The 25,848-nt window shown below is 52.5% G+C and overlaps 1 protein-coding gene across 3 annotated transcripts in view; it reads right to left on the bottom strand.

The window, feature by feature from the left end:
- The window catches only part of CHST15 (carbohydrate sulfotransferase 15), an 84,932-nt gene that overhangs the window by 2,981 nt on the left and 56,103 nt on the right, over nt 1-25,848 (bottom strand). For all 3 annotated transcript variants that reach the window (XM_060033884.1, XM_060033883.1, XM_060033885.1), the window contains 3 exons: nt 23,580-23,736; nt 7,384-7,540; nt 1,407-1,554 (listed from right to left, as the gene is read on the bottom strand). In XM_060033884.1, coding sequence (XP_059889867.1) covers nt 1,407-1,554; nt 7,384-7,540; nt 23,580-23,736 — 462 coding nt within the window. The remainder of the gene's footprint in view (nt 1-1,406; nt 1,555-7,383; nt 7,541-23,579; nt 23,737-25,848) is intronic.

Below are 25,848 nucleotides of genomic sequence, written 5' to 3'. Positions count from 1 at the left end.
ACAGTCCCTGCACACAGCCTCTCCTGCTCACCAGCCACTGGAAGTCTGCCCCCACTGCTTCTACTTCAGGCCGATGCAAAGGGCCTCCTGATGGGCCCATATTTCAGCCTGTGTGTCGTGCTGTGAAGTGGCCATGGGGGAAGGGGAGAGACCACCTGTGCCCAGAGACCCCCCACTGGCTGAACCTCCACCTGCAGCAGGCATATCCACGGGGAGAGGCCGGGAACCAGCCAGCTCGTGCTGCCCCCCGAGGCTGCCACTTCCACCCTCAGCCCTCGGGACCGCAAGCCTCTCACTGGCTTAACCCCCGGGACCACTGCTCAGGCCTCTGTGCCCCGGGCCCTCGCGATCAGTCTGAAGTCCTGAGCCCATGCACAGAAAAACTACATCCCAGTGTCCTCGGGTTACGTGACAGGGAAGGAACAGAACTGGCCTTACTGTCCATCTTAGGGATTAAAGACAAGCTCATGAATGTGACAGAGTCTACAGGTGGCCAAATCAAAGAAAAATGGTTCTAGGCCTTACAAGGAAACAGTAATCACACTCCACCACGTTACAAGCTCTCCAAGAAAAGGAAAAAGAAAATCAAATGACAAAAGGGTCCCGAGTCCCAGTGGTGGGCAAACAGATTTCAGGAAAAGTTCAATTAACAAAATTCCCAGGCAAGCTCATGAGACAGGGCCGCAGGGGCTTCTGGGGAGGAATGTGCAGGGTGCCCCAGTCTCTCCAGCGGTCCTGGGTGCCGCCTACGGGGGAGCACCCTGCACCCATGGACACTCCTCCACCAGCCGTCACCGCGGCCAGCGACTTGGCCTGCTGCCACAAAGTGCCCCTTGCGACTCTGGCCGGGGGCAGGCTCCCCTCCCTAGAGGCCCAGGAGCCCAAACCCAGCCACATGGCTGTGCCTCCAGGGGTTCCCAGCAAAGCTGAGACGAGCATCGACCTGCCCATCCCCCCCGACCCCCAGGCCCGGAGGCCTCTGCGAGACGGTCCCAGGACCCCAGACACCCTGTCCATCCTTAAGGCGCAGCTCACACCCTCCCTTCCAGGATCGCTTCAGCGGCTGGGCCCCCAAGTCACGTGTACGGACCCACCGTGAGATCGCTAACCTCCCCCACGTCACTCTACCAGTTACTCGGTTATTCGAGCCTCGGCTTCCTCCTCTCCCTCCAGTGAGGGAGCTCCCAGACGAGAGGCCACCTCTTCCTCCCCAGAGACGGCTCCCCACACCACGCGCGAGGCCCCGTGTGCACGTGGTGTTTGACAAACAGGCACTAACTGGCCTCCCGGCTCAGCCCCGCCCTGCTCGGCTCAGGGGTCTGCGTGGGACGCGGCGAGCGCCTCACAGAGCCGGTGTCCTCGGAGCTCGCGCCCTGCTCCGTGGGCCTCCAGTGCGACATTCATACCGAGGCTGAGAAACTGGAAGACCCTGTGCATGGTGTGCTTGACGTTAGAGGCGTGGTCTTCCAGGCGGAGAATGAGGAACTGTTCTTTATTAAAGACCGTGAGCCAGTCCAGAAGGTACACGGCGTACAGCCCGACCTGCAGCCTCACCTAGGACCGAAGAAGGCAGGCGTTAGTTCAGGGGTAATTCCTCCGACACCGAAGGCGCTTTTCCAAACGTATTACACACGTCATTATAAACCAACAGTGAAGCGTTGTCCCAGCGAACAACTGCCTTCAGAAGTTGGATTTTTTTTTTTTTTTGCGGTATGCGGGCCTCTCACTGCTGTGGCCTCTCCCGTTGCGGAGCACAGGCTCCGGACGCGCAGGCTCAGCGGCCACGGCTCACGGGCCCAGCCGCTCCACGGCATGCGGGATCTTCCCGGACCGGGGCACGAACCCGCGTCCCCCGCATCGGCAGGCGGACTCTCAACCACTGCGCCACCAGGGAAGCCCCAGAGGTTGGATTTTAAACGCCACGTGTTCTTGCTTCTCCATGCTGGGTTTGGTGTCCCCCGCACAAAGGATTCCCACCTTCAGGGTCCCATGCCATCCTCAGGTCAACCCTGCAGGTAGCTCCACACCACTTCATAGTGAGGAGTGGGGAGAATGGAGAGGCCAAGGTCACACCCACCGATGGCGCGAAGGTTCTTTGCACATATCCCGGCTGCCTCAGCTCCTATGCCCAGCGCAGCACCGCCGTGAGAAACAGCGGCAAATGCTCCAGCAACAAGCCCCGAGAGGGAACAGCCAGACGCCTGGCGCCACACGGACGTCCCTGACCTTGAGTGTGTGAGTACACCCCAATATAAGCAGAGCTGTACGAAGCCATCCCTTTCTGCCTACGCGTCGGGGTCCGTCCTCCTCCTGTGCCTTGTCTCGTGCCAAGCTGCAAGCATGCGTGGTGAAGCACGAACCTGACCACAGAGAGGTCTGGCCCTTGTCCTCGGCTCCTGGAAGATGATCTCTAGGCCACCTGGAATGTCCTGCCTGGTAAGGGTATCTTGCTTGCCTCGGGGGGTCTGGCCACTGGACAGTCTAACAGTGTGAGTTATGATGCGGGCTCTGGGCCACGCAGTACCGGCCTGACCTCCAGGAGGGGCTGGACAGTAAAGGTCGGTCAGGCAGGTACTGCGTGAGGGAGCCTCAAGAAGTGCTTGGGACGCCAGAGGCTTGGGTGGGCTTCCCTGGACGGCAACACCCTGCGTGTATCATCGCATGCTTACGAGGCTGAGTTCAGTCTGTGACCCTTCCCTGCTGTAAACCGCAACCTCGAGTGTGACAGCCATCAGCGTGTCTTGTGATTCCTTCTAGTGAATTACTGAACCCGACAGTGGTTTGGGGGACTGCACCCAGCTTGCACATGGTGTCAGAAGGAAGAGCGTCTTGGGGACTGCCCCCTCTAACTTCAAAGTGGGCTCTAAACTCTTGGCAAGCTCCAAAAAGGAACAGGCCCCTCCCTTTCTGCTCTGAGGCCCCCCTTCTCCGGCGCTCCCACCCCTGCCCCTACCCACCACGTCCTCTGGGACCCGGCTCCGTGTCCTGCCTCTGGCTCTGCCTCGCTGTGGTCTTCCCAATTGCTTCTCATTTGCCCCCGTCTCGTCTCTGTTCAGGCCGCATCAGCGCCTGTCTGGCACTGTCACAGCCCCCTGACTGGCGCTCCCACCTCTAGTCTCTGAGCGTGAGCTTCCCACGCCAATGCCTGGCCTCGCCTGGCTCTCCACGTGGGGCAAGTCCCTGGTCTGACTGGACTCCTGGCCCACCCCCTCCCAGCGCCCAGTCTCAGTTCCTGCAGCCGACGCTTTCACATCCTACTTCCTCTCCTTCCCAGCTCGACCTTGAGCTCCTCCAGGGCGGGGACCAGGCTCTTCCATCATCCCAGCCGCAAGTGGCCTGCGCCCAGCCACTCACACTGAACGCGGTGGCAACAATAAGACGGTGAAAAATAGGTACAGACGCTAGTTTCATCTCTCCTAGTCTCACTCCATTTCATTGTTTTTCTAATTGTGTGGGAGGTGGTGGAGGAAGAAAAACAATGAGAGGGGAGAAGCTGTCTCCAAAATCCATCAGCTGCCTACAGCCCTCAGGTTGTCACTACCCTGGACACCAGCTCAGGAAAAGACGTCAAGCTGGGCCAGAGGTAAAGAGAAAGTGAGCGCGTGCCAGCCTCGGAAATAAATACCCGCGTCGCCTCCAACACAGACAGACCGCTGCGAGGACACCTCCTTGTTAAGCCCTCGAGAGCTGTTCGGCTCTTCGTCAGCCTCCCAGGCCGGCCCCTCCCAGGGAGGACCAGCCCGATGAGCTTTATATCTTCCGGGGAACCCGCCTTTGCTGCTCAGAACCTTCTAGAAGGAAAGGAGCTGGGAGTTTGCGGCAGGATGAGGGTGTTTTAAAGTAGCTGCCGAGGTCCCTGCACCTGTCCACGGGTGACAGTATTTCCCTGAAAGCGTGTCTGTGTCTTCGTGGGGAGAGCCCCCTCCACTGGCCCAGGCCTCCAGTAGCTGAGTCTTCTTTGCCAGGAGGGCTGGTCCGGCAGCGGAGGGGCCGTTGGGGGCAGGCAGGGAACAAACCTGGGGGCTCTTCAGGGGAAGAGAGGTGGGGAAGCCTCCCCTGGCCCCCTGAACACTCCATCCTCTGGCTCACTCCGACCCCCAGCCCCCTGACCAGTTAAGGGAAGCGCCGCTCACCTCGAGTGACAGTGTACAGTGTGCGCAGCGTAACTACTAACAGACCTAGGACAGGCCCACTCGACACTTTTTCCGCACCCTTCCCCAGTATCGGCCAGAGAATCAAAATGGAATGAACATAAAAAGGTTATTTAGGGGAAGTGCCCGATACATTTAAAATTTTAAAACACCAGAGCGGAGAGAAGCCTTTGAGGTTACCTGCTTCAGCCGCCTCTTGATGGAAAAAACAACCAAGGCCTAGGGAGTGCGGGGTCCTGCCTGCCCAGGGTCAGCGGAGAAGACCCTCCAGAGCCTAGTCCTGAAGCCAGGTACTTGCGCTTGGGGCCTGTCCCCCCCGTGCTGGGAAACAGCTGAGGAGCCAGTGCAGGGTCTCCCCTGACAGGCACATGCCAAACCTCTCTGGTCCCCATTAGGGATTTGGTTGGAACTCTCTACTCAGCCTCTCCACTAGTTTCACTAACTCCCCATTCATTCATTCTGCAAATAATCTAGTGCATCCTGCACGCCAGGTACCCTGCTAAGCAATGGAGAGACGTTGCTATGTAACAGATGTGGCCCCTGGCCACGTGGCGCTTGTAATCTAGTGGAGACAGAGCTAAAATGGTGAAGAAACAATTATCTATAATCGCCAGTTGTGACACATGCTGTGGGGAAATGAATAGTGTGGAGAGAGAGAGAACAGAAGGTCAGATTGAAGCCAGACCTGAAAGGTGAGGAGTCCTGCAAAAACCAGGAGAAGCATGTGCCGGGGAGGGGAGTGTGGAGGGCTCTGGAACCAGGCTTCTCCAGGCCAAGCACAAAACACACCCACCTGGAGGGCTGTTCAACAGACTGGACTGATGGGCCCACCCCCAAAGTTCCTGATTCTGGGGTCTGAGGCTCAACCTGAGACTTTGCATTTCTGGCAAGTTCCCGGGGGGACTGATTTTCTTGGTCCAGGGAGCACACCTTGCAAAGCCCTGCTCTGAGGCACGAGGACCTAGCAGGAGAGAGCGTGGCTGGAGAGCAGCAGTGGACAGGGAGGCAGGGGAGGTGGCCTGGAGGAGGTGGACAGGTGGGCGGGGCGGGCTCGTGCGCTCAGGGGCCACAGGAAGGCAGGGAAGATCTTAAGCGGGGTAGCGCCCCTCTCCACGTACATATGAAAAAGATGGGCCTCCCCGCACTGTGGTTGAGCTGGGATTCACAGCTGGAGGGAAATTGCTTCTCTCATCCCAGAAATGAAGATTCACCCCGAAGAGGAGGGTTTCCAACCGCTCTTGCCTTCCTGGCTCTTCCCACTATGCAGGAGCTCTCCAGGGACCGAAGGGCCACGGCGATCCGCATGACCTCACGGCCCCGCCATCGCCATCCTGTCACTGATCCTGCCCTGGGGTCTCATTCTGACCAGAGATGCCTCGTCATCCTCAGCAATTCATGGAATTGAATTAAAAAGTGCGTGTCTCCCGCCGGTTCAAACCCTCCTTTTTAGGAGCCAGCTAGGGAAGGTGGAAATGCCGTGAGCCTCATCAAAGGCCATGGGACCTGGGATTAAACCCTGAGCCTGCCCATCACAAGCTACGTGACTCTGGGTGGGAGAGTTAACCTCTGTGAGCCTCTGTGTCCTCATCTGTAAAATGGGCTTGGATTTCAGGGAAACGGAGAGGACTGAACAAGATGATGCCCTGCAAGGTGCCCCTCATCCTCTCTCTAGCAGGAAGGACAGAAGTTAATCACTGGGGACAACTCTAGACCCTGATCAGCCTGGAGACAGCACCAAAGGAGTCCACATGACAGACCTTGCTAAAACTAGCCCTTATTGACCACTGGCTCCCACATACATCTGTCTTCCCACAATTTGCCACCCTAGAAAGTCAAAGTCCTTTTCCTTTGTCTTGTCACTTCTCTACATATTCATGGTTCTCTTGTTAAGACGCTATATAAGCCCGAGTTCTAACCACCCGCCCGAGTTCTAACCACCCATCCGAGTTACTCATCACCGGGGCTCCCGTGGATATGTGCACGTGTGCATACGCATGTGTTAATAAACTTCTGTTTGCTTTTCTCTTGTTTATCTTCCATCAGTCTAATTTACAGGGCCCCGGTCAACGAACCTGAGATGGGTAGAGGAAAAGGATTATCTTCTCTCCCCCTACACGCGAATGAACTACCGCTCTCTAACCCTTACCACAGCCTAGTAAAGCAGTGCTATTACCCCATTTTATGATGAAGCAACTGAGTCTCAGAGAAGCTAAGACAACTGCCCAGAGTCAGCTGCCCGAGTGGGAACTGAACCCACACCACTCTGGCTCCAAAGGCCACTCCTTCTACCCCACACCCCCAGCCAGATTCTGTGTCGATCCTCTGTGTGCATCCTCCCTGCCAAACTATAAATTCCAGCGGGACAGCCTGGAATCCTACCTACGGCCTCTGTGCATCCTGCCAGATAAGATGGCCTAGATAATGAGGAAGAGGGGGTGAACCCTCTTGACTTTGAACCCCACCGCACCTGGGGGTTCCCAAGCCTCCACCTCAAGCAGATCTCACCACATGGCACGCTCAGCAGAGCAAGGCTGTGGACCACGCTCCGGGGCAGGTGACATATTAGCTTCGCTGAAGAAGGCTTACCCACTGCGGCAAACTTGCTGCAAAGGCACTTGGGACAACCCCGGGTGCTGTGCAGCAGAAAACCATCCCTTAGCTAAACCGTGCTGAATTCACCACTAACAGCTTCTTGTGCTTAAAAAAAAAAAAAAAAAAAAAAAAAAAACGGGCAAGAAACTTACAGCTATATTCCTGAAGACAAACAAGAACAAAGAAAAAAGGGATCAATGGAAAATATGTTTCCATTAAGACCCTGTCGGAGACACTGAAAGTCACTGGTGGGTAATTTTTTAAACCAACAAAACAATCCAGCATTGGAGAGAACGCTCTTAAGACAATCAGAGAGTTGGTCTGCCAATCCTAATTGCAGGGTGTGCTCTCCGGAGCCTCACTAAATAGTAATCTTCCTAAATGCGCCCTCATTCTTTCGCAGAGGGAGGAGAGAGCATTGTAACTGGGAGATCGGCGCGGGAGAAAGCAGGGAGCCAGCTGAAAGGTCCATCAGCTTCTACAGTTTTTACAGCCATGAATATTTGTTTTGCATTAGCCACCGCTCAAAGGCACAGGGAGAGGCATTTGCACATTAAAATGCTTCTCTGTTTATCTGCTAAAATCCCGACGCACAATGCCCTCGCATGATAACCGCCGAGCAGCCCCTCCGCGTACGCACAGGCATGGCGTTGTTAAGAGTGTTGTTGTAGACACAGGCGCGCAGTGAATAACCCAGCACGCAAGTTTCAAACAGCTGCAGCGCTTCTGTCACTTTCTCATGGAAGTCATCTGCAGATTTATTCGAACTTGCAAAGTAGAGATAGTCTGAATACAACCTGTGAATAAAACAGATGGGTATCTTTTACCACCGGGAATGTGAAATCTCGACGTCTGAGTGACAATGGAAATCTACAAGCAATTACATGACCTCATTTGGTTCATTAAAACACAACCATTCCTCTCGCCACCCCGCCCCCACGCCCCACCGCCCCGGCAGAGAGCCACTTCCTACCACCCTGGACACCCTCACCCTTCCCAGGGCCACCCGCTCTCCTGGCCCCAGACAAGCCACCCGTAGTCTCTGTGGTTTCTTTTTTTTTTTTTGGTTCTTTCTAGGCACCTCAGGCCGTGACTGTTTTCACAGTAACAGTGAACTTCGAAACACCAGATTACAAAGACCGTACAACAGCAGAGAGAGGCCGTGAAAATTTTATGTCCCCTCCGGTTCCTCTCTCCTCTGCTGGCGGCAGTAATATCGGAACAGCTGTCGCTCTCCCCGTATTACAATTCCGCGTGAAATTCCCAGCCCTTACCACAGACTCTGAACGTTAAAACAAAAATTATGAAACGTATCTTTCTAGGTTGATAGGGACCTATTTTTTAACATAGTGTAAAAATACCCCCATGTACGCATGCAGAGGCCTGTAGGCCTACATGTGTGTCCACACACATGGATCTGTTCACACAAACCCCACCGCACGTATGTAAAAGTCACCCCTTTGTTTCTGTCTTATGCCTTTTTCAATGCACACCCTCTAGGGCCCCCCACTGCTCTGCCCGACACCCTGTACTCACACTCAACCCCCAGCTGCCCAGAAACCAATGTTTTCACACAGGAGCAGACAGCGTCTCTCAGGTTCCTCTGAACATTCTTCCCAACATGGCCTTGAGTTTTAGACTTCCTTGTGGGTCTCTGTATCGCCAAATTTCAACAAGAATCCTGCTAGGTCCGTTTAGCCAACCCCGCCCCCTTACCCCTGCTGTTTCTTCTTAGTAACTTCCCGTCCACCAACCCACATCCTCCTCGGCTATAATTTCCCACTCTTCCTTGCATTTGGCGTTGGCCACAATCTCATTCCCCTACTGCAAGACCCGACCACAGTGGTCACTACACCTATCGCTACAGCCCTGAATAAACTCTGCCTTTTACCATTCTTTAACACGAGTCAGAATAATTTTCTTTCTTTCTTTCTTTTCCGCAAATCTTCTGAAAATATACTTTACTGGACTTTCAACATTACAGACAGATACTTTCTTTTACCATGGGATAATTCTTTTCTTATATCAAATAAACAATAAGTAAAACAAAACAAGTTACAGCACTGTAATGAGCACAGCTTTGTTTTAACATTTTTGGCCCCCGTTTCCCCTGTGGTCTAACTTTTGATGCCCAGGCCCGCTCTCTCTCCCGTACTCCAAGTCATAGCGGGGAGGCGGTGTCTAGCATTAAATTCGTCTGTAAAACAGGAGGACTAATTGTGCTTTCCTCGTGGCGTAGAAACAAGATAATCCATAGAAATCCCAGGGGTGACCCTCGTTATCAGCTGCTTATATATCCTTCCAGAAGTTTTCCGTGCACAACATATATCTGCATATTTTGTATTTTTTTAAAACATAGATGTATCAGGTCATATTGGATGGGATCAGTTAATGTATCTATTATTACAGCACTCCCCTATTTATTTAATTTGGGGGAATTTTGAACATCCGTAAAAGTAGATAAGATAGTACATACACAGCAGCCCAGTATAAACCTTATTCCATTGTCACCCAGTAATTTTTTCTTTCTTTTTTTTCGGAAGGGGGGCCACGCCACGTGGACTGCGGGATGTCAATTCCCTGACCAGAGATTGAACCCGGGCCACAGCAGTGAAAGCACCGAATCCTAACCACTAGACCACCAGGGAACTCCCCAGTCTTTTTTTTGCGGTACGCGGGCCTCTCACCGCTGTGGCCTCTCCCGTTGCGGAGCACAGGCTCCGGACGCGCAGGCTCAGCGGCCATGGCTTACGGGCCCAGCCGCTCCGCGGCATGTGGGATCTTCCCGGACCGGGGCACGAACCCGTGTCCCCTGCATCGGCAGGCGGACTCTCAACCACTGCGCCACCAGGGAAGCCCCCCACCCAGTCATTTTTTACATTAACAGAACTTCTGAGTTCTGTTGTGAGTTTCCTATGCCTTTTTCTCCTCTGTTTCTGCAGGCAGAGAGGGTAAGTCTTTATCTTTTTTTGCTTTTCAAAAGTCACCCCTTTGTTTCTGTCTTATGCCTTTTTCAATGCACACCCTCTAGGGCCCCCCACTGCTCTGCCCGACACCCTGTACTCACACTCAACCCCCAGCTGCCCAGAAACCAGGCTGATTCAGAGCTCCCTGCTCTGTGGTGTCACGTTTCTCTCTTTCTCAGCTCCATACTTTCTATTCTGCCAACTTCTCCAACCTATAGCTTCCCTCTTTCCAGGGAAGGAAATTCAGCAAATCGTATTAGGTACCCACAGGTCTGGGGGTTATAGATGTGCACTGCTGACTGCACCCAGGGCTTCCGTCGTGGCACTCAGCCAACCTCACCCCTGCAGAGACGGCAGTGCCTTTGGTGCACGGGGCGGCTGCAAACACTCCTTCTCCAGCACCCCTCACCTCTCGCTACAGCTGTAGGCGTTTCCAAAGATTTCCTAAAAAGAGCAGAGCTTCTCAGGGACCAGACTGTCTTCCCCTCTGGCGTTTGGCACAGTGCCTTCTACACGGCCCTTTAGAAATCATCCGCTGCCAGTGTCCACAGAGGACACCTCTGAGAAGTCTTGAGATGTTTGGGATCTGCTCACAGATTGCCTAGAATCCGAACACACACTGGAAAGTGTTCGTACATCTCAGCCTGGTCAGCCAAACCTCCAAAATGACTTGCTTCAAGACGAGTCGTTAGAGATGCTCAGGTGAGTAGATCCTCCCCCAGATCCATGTTCACCCAAATACAGGACCCAGATGACACTACATTTGTCCCCCCATTACAAGTGTCCCCCCACATTGGCTGTGCTCTTTTCCCCCTTCAAAAACAGGACCTCCATCAAGACAAACATGGCACCTGTCACTGCAGGGTCGGTCGTAGTATAATCTAAAAGCTGATGGATAAACGCCAAAACCAGATTTGCACGGACCTCAAAGTGCAGCTGAGCTGTACGCAACTGGGCACCTTGTGGCAATGGGTCTGAGGGAGGTCTCTTCTGGCTCACACATTTCCTAGGAGTGCCGTCGATACTACGACTTTGCCCAAGAAAGACGCCTCTGAAACTGTCATCAAAATCTGTGCCTAATTGGAAGTCCAGGTCCAGAGTTCTTACCAAGGACTCCCACACAGCTATCCAAATTCGCTGGCAGAACTGGAATTCTATCACGTAAACTACCACTTAAAAACCCACCCCTCGGCTCAAGCTTTCCGTGCTGAGTTTATTTTGTGGTAATAACATTTCTTGTAGGCGTGTGGCTCATAAATAAAACAAGAGCCTCTCAACCTGGCTGAATTTTAAACACACAGTAACTTCATGAAGAATAGTAACTTCATGAAGAATCTCTCCATACAATTCTTTAGAGATCAAGAAGTAGTTCTAGGGGACAAACTGGGACGTGTTCAATGGTCCAACCAGGCCAGCCCAGGCCCACCAGGGTGAGAATACTGATCGTCGTCTGTTTGGGGTACAGTGAAATGAACTCAGGACCCCACCTTCTGTGAATCAGGTTCATGGCTAGGCCCACCTTCTCGGGAGGGTGAGGGGAGATTTCTCCTGCCCCTCAGTCCCCCAGGGACCCTGGATCTGCCCACAGGGTGGGTGGGGGGCTTCCCAGAGCCCACACACATGCTGGGATACATGTCTGTAACAAGTCCTTCATGCCCTGTTTGAGCAGGGCCCTCTCCCCTCCCCCTCTCCCACTTGGAGTCTACAGATTTCCCAAAAGATAGGCCCAAGTCCTAACCTCCAGTACCTGCAAATGGGATCTTATTTGGAAATAGGGTCTCTGCACACCTAACTATGTTGAAGACCTCCAGATGAGATCATCCTGGATTTACGGTGGGCCCTAAATCCAAGCACTGGTGTCCCTATAAGAAGAGGCTTGGACAGGGACACATGGGGCAAAGGCATGTGAAGACGGAGGCAGAGACTGAAGAGTTATCTACAAGCCAAGGGATGCCAGGATTGCAGAAGCCACAGGAAGCTGGGGACCCATGGAATGGATTCTCCCTCAGAGCTTCCAGGAGGGACTAACCTTGCCAGTACCTTGATTTTGACCTGTGCCCTCCAGAACCATGAGACAATAAGTTTCTGTTGTTTTAAGCCACTACATTTGTGATAATTTGTTACAAGAGCCCCTAAGAAACTAGTCCAGATTCTCAACCCTGATTCCCGAGGAGTCATTTTTGCCAGCCCTCTCTCCCACCCTGAGACCCTAGAAGAGTGACCTGTGTGTACAGGAGGACGATGGCCACGTGGCCAGCTCTTCTGCAGAGAAATATGAAGGAGGAAAAGCAAAACAGGACCCTTACTTTCCCGGAGGGCACTACTGGGTCCTCCCGAAGAATCAGGCTGGTGCTTCATAAGAATGTCTTCAATGAACAATACTATGATTTCCCCACAACTACTCTCTAGAGAAAAAGAGTCAGATAATGACCTTGGATTAGTGCAAGCCACTTGGATGGACTAAAACCATTCAGAAAACGTTGAGAAGGACAGCAAATATATCATGAATAAGTATCCAAATGGACCTCCAAACGCTAGAGTAGGCATGAAACGGAGGAGCACCCGAGGGTCCTCGCCCCCCGTGTCCTCGCCCCCCGTGTCCTCCGCCTGCCTTTTGTCTGTAACCGAAGAATAAGTTTAATCAGAGAAGTGAGAAAATGCAGAAACAAAGGAAAACAGTCCAACAGACTAAGTAATACCAGTTTAGTCATAAAGCAAAGCCAAGGACCTTTAGTTCCTCCTCAAGGGCTACAGATCATATTCTGAGCCACATCCTGCGAGCTGTCTTATAGATACTGAAACCCCCGCCAGGTGGAGGAATGATGACCAGACTGTACATGATGACCAGACTGTAGCCACGACATAAGCTGCCACAATTCCGAGAACTGGCCTCAGGAAAATGGGAACAAACCGACCCTAGAACTGAAGATTAACTGTACTTAAAACAATCAAGATGATGCTGGTCAGACCACCAATGACCAATTTCAAGATGACTGTCAGAGGTGGCTGTGCTGTTTCTGCACGCAGCCCCCTCCCTCCATCTATAGAAGCTCTTGCCCCCTGATTGTCGGGGGAGGGGGAGTTGGCCTTTGGACAGGCGTCCGCCCTCACCCTCACCCTCGCCCTCGCCCTCCCCCACCCCCTGTTGACAGCATCCAAAGTAAAGCAAACTTTCCCTTCCACCAACCTGGCCTCTTCATTGGCTTTCGAGCAGCGAGCAGCCAGACCCCCACTTTCGGTTACAGGCGCACTCACGTAACAAGTGGAAACGTAAAGAAATCAGCCTAAGTGTCCACATTTGAGTCTTTAAAACCAACTGTACAATGATGAAGTAGGGGAAAGAGGCCAACCTGGAAAATGCACAAGGGGTTTAGTTGACATAAGTATATAACGAATCCTCACAGAACTGCAGGGACACTGACGTGACTCCGGATGCATTAATAAAGGTACGGCCTTGAGAATGTGGGAGGGTGTTGCTTCCTCCACCCTGGCAGGTCCCAGCCCCAAAGGACGCTTGCCTTCAGTGCTGGCTGACAGACAGTAAGGGGGAAGGGGCCGTTCCATCTGGAGAAGCAGGACTCAGCAAGAGGGATGCCAGCTTCAACAGCTAAAAGGGTATCTGGAGCTGGGAGAAGACATGTCCCAGACTCCTGAAGGACTGACCCTAGGTAGAAGGGTCAGGAAGAAAGGCTGGTTTGATCCCGTCCAGCATGGCGGGAGCGGCCCCAGCGGCAAAGGTCAAGGCTGGAGGGGCTGAGAGCTCCCTGGCTGGGTGAGGGCCAGCTGACCCGATCCCCGCCCCCAGCCCTGAGTTTTGGTGCTGCCAACCCCCCTCCTGCGGGACCACCTCATCTTCTGACTCTCAAACCCTCCCAAACAGATGGGTGTTATATGTGGCCAGAACTGTTTCCAACAGCAATTCCAAATATAAGTCCAAAGATATTCCAGGTCTCTGTGCTGCGGTTATGTTGAAGGCCACTGGGGTGGCCCTGGGACGGCAGGCCTGCTCATGGGGGTGAGGTGCCTCTTCTGTGCGGGGCAGAGGTCCCGGGACCCCAGCACTGCTGGGAAGGGGAGTGGATGTGGCAGGGGCTCCCTCTACCTGGTGCCTCTGGAAGGGATCGCGTCTCTTCCCAAGGGAACAGAGGAGTGGCCATCAGTGAGCTTGCAGGTCTCAACATGTAAAATCTTGGTGGTTACCCAAGGTCACAGCTGAATGCACCCAACAGTGACAGGGCACTGCTCTGAGCCCAGGTGAGCAGAGATGGGTGACCTGATCATCTGGAAAACAGGGGCAACCACTACTCCGTGGGCCCCTCCTCCAGCCAGGCTCACTCGAGTGCTGTACAGGTTCAGCTCCCAGAATCCTCTTGGTGTCCACCCGCCGCGTGCCTGCTCGTGGCTACTGGGGGCTGCCCTCCCCCCGCCCTGTGCTCGGCACTGCACGTGTATCCTCCTTCCCCGTTCATAACCAGCCTTTGAGATGTGCACAGTCGTTACCAGTCTTACAGAGCTTCCTAAGGTCATGCGGCCCAGGAAGCCTCAGGGCTGGCCCCAAACCCACCCAGGCCTGCCTGACCCCAAAGCCCACTGACCCAGCAGGACCTGGCCCAGCCTCACAGTCTAGGGATGTAGCCAAGTCAGCAGCTGACTTGAGTGGGGCACTAGCCAGCTGATGCTCTGGGGGTTTTGTTTGTTCTTAAGATTTTACTGTTTTAGGTGCAGAGTGATTTGGAAGCAAGTGTCAGTTCTGTTACAGAACTACTCAGTAAGTTACAGGAGACTGAAGAGCAGTCGCACGTGTAATAGAGCAGCAAACATTCAGGACGAACAGGAGTGGCGCTGGCGTGACCAGGAAAAGCAGATGCGTTTACGGAGCACCGCACGGGCATCTAGAAATCACAGCAACAACAAACAGAGGTTCAGGTACCTGTCACAGTTTCCGTCCTCACTTCCTGACCTTTCATCACTTGGATAAGCTACCATTCATTGGTCACTGCAAATAGCTCATTCGATTTTACCCGTCTGACTCTGAGAGGACAAGGTACACGTTGATCGGCCTTCCCTCAAGGCGGGGCCCCTGCAGGTTCCGGCTCGTGCGTTACTTGTTCAGTGAGCCCACCCCCTACGGCGGGTTTCTCCTCCTTTGTGATATTTTTGTTCATACCATGTTTAAATTGAGAGGTAATCCACACACTGTAAAATTCACCCTTTTAAAGTGAACGATGTAGTTGTTTTCAGTAAATGCCCAAACTTGTGCAAACACCAGCATCATCTAACTCCAGAACATTTTCATCACCCCAAAGGGACTGATGGCTTTCACCTGTCAGTCCCCAGAGGGCCTGGGTCAGAAGTCGCTCAGATCCCCCAGCCCAAGAGGCCCCCAGAAGCTCGAGCCTCAGGGTCAGGTCCGCCCAGCCAAGTGCAGGCTGTCGGAGGCCTGGAGCTTCGCCATCTCTCCTGGCTTCCGCTCACCCCTCGGCCGTCTCAGGGAGGCGTGCTTGGAGGAAAGACCCGGGGCAGATGCTGAAGCTGTGGACGGCTGGGGGCGGCCACGGCTGCTGGATGGGCTCACCCCAGGCCATGCTCGCCCCGGCCTCCCTGTGCTCCCGGAGCACCTGCCGGCCAGCCACATACGTGTGAAAGGTCACATTTCATCACCAGCAGCCCCGCAGCGTGGGCTCACTCACATCTTCTAATCCACCCCCTCCCCCGTGAGAGCACAGTGTTCCGCAGCTGTGGAGGGTCACATACACATGGTTACCAAAGTGACAGCCAGAGCAGCCCGACATTACTCTCCATTTGCTGGCGTCCATATCCAAATCACTGATTGATCACTTCCCGACCTCCGATACGGTGTCATCAATAATGATTATATTTATTTTTCCTACAGGAGAAAGTACCCTTTAATGTAGCTGGGAAGGAGGCCCTTTCGTCCACTGAATCACACACCGTGAACATCTCATCACGAGGAACACTGAAGCAGGACTGGCCAGAGCAGCTTATTTGGAGGAAATGTCTCGAGTCACCCAGGCTGTGCCTGCGGGTGACACTGATGAAGTTCATTTTCTGCCAGAGAAGAACATACAGGCTTGGGCCTAAAAAGGTCCAAAGGGATGCAAAGCTTCTGGTTCATGGGGGCTGCCTGGGCCAGGTCTTCTGCTCCCCTTCAGCACGAGAGGGGTTCTGGGTCACCCCCACCACCACCGTTTCTCCCTGAGCATCCAATCACGGGGCCTTGGTGCACATCCACAGAGGGAGGCAATGCCAACATCCTCTCTACCTACGAGCCCGGTATGTCTCACAAAGCACTTTCACTTGATGTGCCCGTGATCCCGACACCAGGTGTCTCTACAGGTGAGGAAAGGCAGGCGCACAGAGGACGGGTGGGGTACCCCTGGGTAAGGCAGCAGCGAAGCCAGACCTAGATCCCCAGGTGGCGGACCTCATTGCAGAGCGATGGCCACCACTCCCCAGGCTGGCCGGGCTGTGACACGGGCCGCGTTCACTCATCAGCCCCGCACTCTGGGTAGCAGACGTCCCTGAGCTCCACCTGGCGGCCCAGAGTCAGCGCTCCGTGCCCGCATCACCTTCCAATCTCTGCAGACCGAGGACAGCGCTCGTCAGCACACAGAGCCTCTCTCTGCAGACCAGCCATGTGGGAACACTCAGGTCTGCCAATGACTTCGTAAACACTTCCCCCAAAATAAACAGCATTCCACACACAGGAATTTTCAGCACGATGGTTTTTCTCCCACCAACAAGAAGATGCGGTCCCTCCCCAGGCGGTCACTCCTGAACGGCTTTCAGAGAACAGGGCGCGTGGCCCCAGCCCGGAGCCAGCCAGCTGCCCCTCCCTGCCCTGGGCAGCTCACAGCGCAGCTCTATCAAAGTGACCTCACATACAAAGGGCCCATACAAAGGTGTGTCACTGACACCCAGACGGGCAGCTTCTGAGAAGCAAAATGCCTGAATTCACCAGGAAGTTAACAAGCAGCTTAGGACGCCCCCCAACAGTCTTCCTCAAGACCGCTGCCTTAGGATTCCTAACCCTCCAAGGTCTTAAAGCGGGAAGAGAGAAGAGAGCAGGACCTGGAGGGGCGGGGGAGTAGAAATTGATCTGTGGCTGTCGTCACGGCCTTTATACTCCAGCGCCCCTACACCCCGCAACTGCATCTCTTGCCCACAGGGGAGCTCTCCTCATCTCCCTTTGAGAGAGTTTACATTAAAAATCAATCTGTCGGTGCTTTTTAATCCTCGTGCAAATCTGTTATAGAGAAAACATCTCACGGCCTTGGAGCGCCAGAGCTCCTCTTCTGCCTGAGAACACGTCTCTGGCACTAAATCGGTGCTTCCAGAGACCTGGAGAAGTTGGGCTGTTTGGAGAAGGTTTTCGGCACCTGTTGAGTCACAAGAGAGATTCTCGTCCGGAGTCAGAGGTCCACAGCACTTCCGAAGCTTCGATCCGGCTCAGCTCCCTCCTACAAGACCTGGTTACTGCCCTGGGTCAGCATCCTGATGCCGCTGATACGGAGATAAGTGAATGAGCAGAGTCCAGGCTTAGGTACCTACACAGACTGGCATCCTTACTGCTCACAGAACTTTGCAGAAGTGGGGAGCCATCCTGGTCCTGGCTGCAGTTCAGTCCCTTCACTGAAAAGCCCTGCCCCACCCGAGGTTCAACCTCCCCAGGTCAGACACAGCCAATGGCTGGTGGGTGGGAGATGCCTCGCGCAAGGGCCATCTCAGCTGCGCAGCTCCCCGTGGGGCTGGCTGACACCTCTGTTGTGACTCCTCCCTCTGTCAGTCCTGCCCTGTCGCCCCTCACAAGGGTTGTCCCGAAAGCACTCATAAACCTCCTGTACACAAAATGCTGTCTCAGAGTCTGCACCCCACTAACTGACCTACAACAGAGGTGGAAAGCTTGGATCCTTGGTCAGACTGACATGGGATTGAATCCCGGTCTGGCCACTTATTAACCAGGTGACGGTGGATAGGTGACTTAACCCCACTGAGCCCACACACCTCACCGGTGACGCATCATGACAGCCCTCTCACCTGCTTGCAAAGTTCAAAGGAGGCGATGCCTGAAAAGGGCTTAGCACAGAGCCAGGGTGGAGTAAGTGCTCAGTTAATGCTAGGTTCCCACCCCTCCACTGGATGAAGACTCCAGGAGGGCAGACAGGAAGGACTTTGCTCTCCAATCCATGCAGTGCATCCAGCACATCAAGGTGCTCAATAAACGTCTCGTGAGTACATGAGTGCTTAGTTTGGTTATTGTCATTATTTGCCACTAATGTGGCCTAACAATAATAGCTAATAATTATATAATATTTACCATCTGCCCAGCACTGTTTAAACATGCTACACGCATTAAGTCATTTAATTCTCACAACTCTAGAGGTAGGACTATTTTCCCCCATTTCACCGATGAGGACATGAGGCACAGAGAGGTTGAGTAACTTGCCCAAGGTCACACAGCCAGTGAGTGGCAGAGCTGGGGTTCAAATACAGACCATCTGGTCCCTGAGGCTGTTTCTCGACCACAATGATCCTGGGTCCTTGTTCACCACCCACACATGCCACCAGCCACTCTGGAGATGGAATGAAATTCATGAAAGGTTCAAGGTTCTAGTCCAAAGGTTCATCCCCACTCATTACTCTCTGTTTGAATGAACAACGGTACATAAATGGATGCATTTCATTTAGAGCTTCATTCCTTCCATTCCTAGTTTACCACCATAAGTAGAATAATTATTTAACCAGCCCAGTGAGTTGTTAAAAGAAATCAGTTTATAAAAGCACAGGAAGAAGAAAACTCCTTAGGTTCCAAGGTTCAAAACATTTGGGTCAAAATCAAGTTCTACTCTTAATGGAGCTGAGCTCTCTTCCCTTCTGACTTACCTTCATTAACCGTGAAAACCAAAGGCTCCTGAGGTGGTCATTTCCATGCACTGTGGTAAGACTACACCCAGAATTAAGACCGAGACAGAGACGGTAAAGTCCGTGACCGATGGCGCAGGACCACTCTCCGAACGCCTTCTGAATGAACTACATTGGAGACAACCACCTCTGCATTAAGAGTCAGCCTCTATCAACCGTCTCACAAATGAAGAGACAGGAGGCCAGTGTGAGCACTGTTGAAAAGAAGTCTTTTCCACTTAAGCACTGAACTAAATGAAGGAAAATCCTGCTTGTAATTGGTGGCTTCTTTTTAATTAACTGGGCCGATTTAGCCTAGTTAATTCAAATTAATTAACTTGAATTTTAAAGTATCGTTATCTCTAACATAGAGAAACTTGCAACAGGAATTCCTGGCTGGCCCTTTTGGCCCTTAAGAAACATCCCATCCGCTTTCCACTATTCTCTCTTCCCCTCCAGAAAAATAAATGGACTTGCTGTTTACAACCTCCTCTGGAAACTTTAAAGTGATTGATTTGATTTTGCTTACAATTCTAACATTTTCAAACCCTCTGCCTTTGATCAGTTATAGAAATAAAGGCTACATGTCAATCTAAAACTAGAAATAAAGGTTTCTCCCCACTCCTCTCCGAGCCTACCTGTAGAAAGAAAGAACAATTTGGTCCAATCCCACTGGCAGCAAGCCACTCAGGGAATCTCGCACTTGCAGAAGTGCAAGGTCATGGAATGGCTGAAGTGGCTAAAGGCACAGGACCCAGTTAGACTAATAGAAACCTGGGTCCCAAGTGTTTGTTTCTTCAAGAGTGACCTAACCACCCAGAATTTATCATCCTTTCTGGTTGGGATGGGAAATAAGCCAGTCATTTCAGGCCATGAGTCACGGAGTTCAAAAAAGAAGAAATTCCTATTGTTACATACTTTTATAAATGTTTAAAAAGCAATAGAACAGCTGCTACTGTCAGTAACCCACACAGAAAATACACACATGCACACACGCTCCCCAACGCATGTGCGGGCCCTGCCACTACACACGGTGCTACACTGGTACTTGCTCTTCTTCCGGCTCTAAGGGTGTGCTTTCCTGGAGGAACAGAGAGCGGCATGGGCAAAGGAGGTGTGCAAGGTAACTTCCTTTTTAAAAAAAAATATTTATTTACTTATTTATTTATTTGGCTGCGCCGGGTCTCAGTTGCGGCACGCGGGATCTTTTAGTTGCGGCATGCGGGATCTTTTAGTTGCAGCACGTGGGATCTATTTCCCTGACCAGGGATCGAACCCAGGCCCCCTGCATTGGGATCGTGCAGTCTTAGCCACTGGACCGCCAAGGAAGTCCCGGGAGGCAACTTCTAAGATGCCTCTAAGCCTCTAAGATGCTTCTAAGAGGCTCCCCAAGAGCCTCACTTCTTGGTATTCACTCCCTGTAATCTCCTCCCCTTGACTATGGCCTGGACTTCGTGACTTGCTTCTCATCAAGAGAACGTGGCAAGGGTGATGGGCTGTCACTCTGGTGCTCAGATTACCAAAGATGAAGGCTTCCAACTTGGTAGCAGCTCTCTCCTTTGATGACTCTGATGGAGCAAGCAACCTCTGATGTTGTTGAGGCCCAGTGGCAAGGTACTGAGGGAAGCCTCTAGCCGACGGCCAGTAAAGAACGGTGGCCCTCCTTCCAACAGCTCTTGAGGAACTGAATTCTGCTAACAACCACACAAGCTTGAAAGCAGATCCTTACCCAGTCAAGCCTTCGGATGAGGCCCTGCCCTGGTGACACACTGACTGCAACCTTGGGAGAGACCCTGAAGTAGAGGATCCAGGAAAGCTGTGTCAGGTGCCGACGCACAGAAGATAGTGTGAGATAGTAAGTGTGTTGTTTTAAGCAGCCAAGTTTCTGGGTGATTTGTTACGCAGCAGTAGATGACAAATACAGTAGGCAACCCCACGACTGGGTCAGCTTCCTGATGAGGCTGTCACCATGGCAACCTGCCCTTCTCCTTGGTACCATCACACGCATCATGAGAGTCAATGTCTCGCTTTCCTGACAAAGTACAGCTCCTGGAGGACAGGCACCTACACATGTCTGCTCAGCACCGAGCATGGTGCCCAGCATGTGACTGGGAATCGGAACATTTTAACTGATGAGCTCTTTCTGTTAAGTGAGCACCAGGAAGTTAAGAACCTTCAGTTTCTGGTATAAATAGAGTATCTGTTCCTCAAAAAAAAAAAAAGGAAACAAGAGGACACCATCTTGGGCCCAAGAGCCTTCTAAAAGGGGGATTTTGGGCTGGAGTCTGAGAGGAGAGTCAGGCAGGTCCAGCTCCCCACTCAGTGCCTGAACCCAGGCAGCATGACGACCCTACCTATTAAAGGCTCGCCTTTATGGTGCGTGTGTCCTCAGAGTTGGACTCAGGACTGTGGAGAGAAAGGGACACACTCAGGGAAGCTGGCCCCGCTCTCCAAGAGAACATGCGGTCCTTCCCTTCGTGCTCTCCATTCTCCCTACTCAGAACCCTCCTTCCCCTTGACCACCTTGCTACTCTGTTCACTTGGCAAACTCTTACTCAGCCCTCAAAACCCCGCCTGGCCTCAGCTCCTCCAGAATGGCCTTTCTGGACCCCCGACTAGGAGCTCCTTCCCTCTTTGGTGCCACACTTCGCCCTCCCTCCCCACCCAGGCTGAACCGCAGACGGTAACGACCATGGCCACGCCTGTGAGCACCCCATCCCCAAGGCTCCCACCTCTGTGCCCAGGGAGTGACAGAGGCTGAAGTTTCACCCTCTTGGCCCTCTGGAGTCAAGGCAGTGTGACCTCCCACAGAAGGAGGAACAGGGAGATGTGACAGGAAGACACTGGACGAGCAGCGAGCACCCCCGAGAGAGAATGTTCCGGCCTCGTGAACTGCAGCAGGGGCGGCCCGGGGGCGGGGGCGGGGGCGTGGCAGAGCAGCGTGAAAACACCTCCGTGGGCAGCGTGGGGTCACTTCATCACCAGGCCTTTCAAGGCTGACGGTTATGTAATCTTGTCCACACAAGAATATGACTGGTTTGTGTCAAGTGTTCTCAAGCCGTGGGGGACCAGCCCACGCTCTGAGCAGAAGGGTCAGATTCCTGCCTCCCGAGGTATGGGAACTAGCAGGCAGGACGTGGCAAGCTACTCCGAGGTCAGGGCTGCCTCCTCAGCAGAGCGGACGGATTCCCGAGGCTGAAGGAGGTGCAGCATGGAGACAGGCCCCATGGTGCGACACAGGAGGGCTGCAGGGGTGGAGACGGAGCAAGGGCCATCCAGCTCTCTGACCAGATGACTGTGGTGCGCGGGGGCCATTCGGAGATGCCACGATGGGGACAAGGAGGTAAATCAACAATTCGAAGTGAAAGAAGCAAGATGTGAGACTGCACATTCACACAGCTGCACACCACACGCACGCACACACACACACTACACTTATCTACAAAGATACGTACTTTGGAAGAAACTAAGCAAAATAAAAATAATGACTATCTGGATGGGAGATTATAGGTGTTTTTAAAATTGTCATCATCGGCAAGGCTACGGGGCCAGGAATGTATGCCATCCAAGGAAGGAACTGGGGGGTGTTAGTGTCCTAGGGCTGCTGTAACACTACCACAGACTTGTGGCTTATTACAGCAGGAATTTCTTCTCTCACAGTTCTGAAAGCCGGAAGTCTGAAATCCAGGTGTCAGCAGGGCCGGTTCGCTCTGGGGCTTCTGAGGAGAATCTGTTCTGGGCCTGTGTCCCACTGCTGGGGCTGCCGGCCTCCCCGGGCAGGCTCGGCTTCTGGCAGAATCACTCCAGCCTCTGCCTGCATCCTCACATGTGTCCTCCCTGTGTCTGCAGGTCTCGGTGTCCAAATGGCCTCTTCTCATAAGGACACCAGCTCTTGGATTAGGGCCCACCCTCATCCAGTGTGACCTCATCTTAACCTGAGTCCGTCGGCAAAGACCCTATTTCCAAACAAGGTCACATTCACATACATCTTTGTGGGCAAGGGTGTCATTAATTAATGAAACCCATAACAAGAGGCATTTAGCTCAAAGGAAAATAAGACACAGGGCTGTGGCCGCCGTCTTCAATGTCTGGCAGGCTCTTCCGTTTAGAAGGATTAGACGTGGCCTGCGTAGGGAAGAAATGGGTCCGACGTGTCGATGCTCCCAAAAGACAGACTTGGGCTCAAAACAGGAAGGATGCTCTCTCAGAGCTGTCTGAGCAGGACTGGCCATTCTGGGTGGGGAACTCCTGGACCACACTGGAGCCTCTTATCTCTGGTGTAGGGGTACTGGCCGGGGTGGGGGCGGGGGGCAGGGGTGGACTAAATGGTTTTAAAGTCCTGGCAGCCCTAAGACTCTGCCATCCGCACAGGCGTCGTCAGTGACCTCAGCATCACCCAGTGCCAGCCTGGCCACCCTCAGACAACCCTCGGTTCAATACCACGCTAGCCTGGCCTCATCTGCACCGGGCACCTCCTGCCCTCTGCAACAAAGCAGCTCTGTCTGTCGTTTTCTGCCTTTTGGTGTCTCAAGGAAAGGTGGCGCTTGCACGTTCAGAGCCAACAGGATAAAGGCATCAATCAAGTCGGGAGACAAGGAATTCTAGGAGTTAAACCCTGCGGAGAGCTTCGATATCCCCAATTCTAAGGGCATTTTTCATGGCCGGACATCACCCAAGGGGCATGTCCCGAGGTCAGACCGGCCGAGGCCGCAGGCCCACAGACCAGGGTCAAAATGGCTAAGGAAAAAATCCTCAGTTTATTTAGATGCAGTGAACATTGCCCCAAGAATAATGTTTACATAAGCAACAGCAGTAACATTGCAAGTTAAGCTTGTTTATTTAAAAAAAAAAAAAGCAGCAGCAGCAAAATCTTGTTTCTGATGAGAAAGAAGACTGTTCTTCAGAACTGCCTTTTCTTTTCCCAGAACGAAAAATCTACACTGCTCACCTCTCCACAGGGTCCCTCAGCATGACGATCAGTTTCGCGTCTGGCTGAAAGGCGTGGATGAAGTCCTGGGTCAGAAAGGGGGGCTCGCCATCCGTGCTGTTGTCGTAGAAGAACGTCCAGGCGTTGTTATCCCACATGGTGGAGGCGCTGGCCTCCCCTGGAAACGGAAAACGAGTGAGCAGTGCTGAGTTACGGGCTCCCACAGAGCGGCCTGAATTAGGGGCCAAACCTGGCTGTGATACCTTCTTAAATAGGTGTTAGCGGGTGAGCTGGTCTGCCACGCTGGCAGACGGGACTCCGGGAAAAGGAGGCTGATGACCACCCTCTGCTGCCGTGTCACCCCCTCCCCTCTGTGACCTCCATCTGGAGATCGAGGTGATCCACGCAACACTGAGCACCCCTCTTCCTCCCAGCTCCTCTCTCCAGGATGTGCCAAAAAACCTCTACTAGCATCTGGCCTCCCAATTTCACGATGTTTAACTTGCTAACGGTGCATAGCCCTGTGGCATTTTAAGGGCCCGCTGAGACTGTACTAGATGGTTCCCTTCAGAAAGTGTCAGGGATGAAGGAGAAGTTCGGGGATCCGAACTTCTGGGTTAATCATTTTGCTCCTTGAAATTGCTGTGGCGGCCTTTTTCACTGATCATTTACTTTGCTCCCTCTCAATGACAGTTACTGCTTCCGGCATTGTTTTTATCCTCATTTCTCATTAGGAAACTGCACGCAATCTGCATCAATCTTCCCTTGAAATCACAAGGGTCGGTCCCAGTGCACACTCTAAGACCAAACGAGAGGAAGGCTTTGCGGGAAGGCTCATGCGACCTCGGTCCTGCGTGCCCATCCACCCCGTCACCCTGCACACAGGTGGCATTCACTCAGTGCTGACTGCGTGAGCAGGAAGCTGGTTCTAGCCCCTGTTTGATCACAGTCTGTGTGAATGAAGCATGATAACGTTAAACACACATTCTAGGACAGGGGAAAGGACAAGACACAGACATTTCAACATTTCTATCTCAGATAACTGAACCAATTCCCTGACTTTTTTTTTTCAGGACCATCTTCAGAGACTTAGAAAGAAAAACAAATCAATCAATTAATTATACCCTCGATTTCCCAACACTTTACATGGGATTATATGATACATCTCCAAGTCACTTATTCGGTGAAAATCTGAGCCAAAAGACTGAGTCTCTTTGATCAGTGATGAGCACATCACAGTCATGCAGAGTGTTAGCAGGGCCCAATTTATTCTGTTGGATGTGCAATCATGTCCAGGTGAGCATTACTATTCTGATCTTTATTTCTATTTTTTTTAAGAGATAATACCATAGAATACAGAAAAAACAAGTCAATCAGAAGTCCTTTGAAAATTCTACTCACAATGAATAAGGGAATATTAGGACAAGGGAAGTATCTAAAACTTAGTTGGCACAAATTTTGTCAGTCCCATAAATGAACTGGTTCTATGCTTGTCCATCCACCCATCCATCTATCCATCCTTCCTTCATTCATCCTTCATCCATCCAGGCAGAAAGCTCTGATTTGGTGTCTAATATGTGCCCGGCACTATGCTTGGCACTGGGGATAGATGCAGGAAACAAGACAGACCCTTCCCTCTCGAACCTCATAATCTAGGGGAAGATCAATAATTCAATAAACAATCAGAGCCCCACGTGAGCACTTTGACAGGGCAGAGCCGGGTGGCCATGAGAGCAGAGGCAGGGGCCTTTCTCTGCACTGGGGAAAGGTTCTCTGGCCTTTCCCCAGCCCAAAGAACCCAGCCACTTGAGTCCTTCATGACTCCAGCCATTAGCCCAGACCATTGAGAAAAGGCCCTCTCTGACCCATCAGCCAAGATGAAAAAAGACCAGTATGCTTCTACCAAGGATCTAACGAAAGAACTGAAGCAGAGTTCAATCACATTTCAGGGCTGGGAAGAGCCCAGAACTGATCTGGCCCAACAAGCCCATTTTACAGATGAGCAGACTGAGTTCACGAACACAAAGACCGACGTGTCACATGGCACAGAGCTGGCTGGTGGCGCGATCAGAGCTGGATGCCAGCTTTCCATCTACCGTAAAATTCAATAAACTCTGCTTCAAGTGAACATCAGAGCTGTAGATATATTCCTTAGTTTTCATTTCTAAATCCAGAAGTAAATAAAATTAGGAAACCAAACTGAAGCCTTCCTTTTTCATTCATTATCTTAGGCTCTATTTCTGGACCCTAGGATGCATATTTTTAGCTCTTTCCTAAGAACATGAGATTT

The sequence above is a fragment of the Delphinus delphis genome, chromosome 16 (assembly GCF_949987515.2).
Source record: "Delphinus delphis chromosome 16, mDelDel1.2, whole genome shotgun sequence".
In the NCBI taxonomy this organism is placed as follows: domain Eukaryota; kingdom Metazoa; phylum Chordata; class Mammalia; order Artiodactyla; family Delphinidae; genus Delphinus; species Delphinus delphis.
Note: the sequence above shows the minus strand (reverse complement) of the source record. Positions and strands in the feature narration are given on the sequence as shown.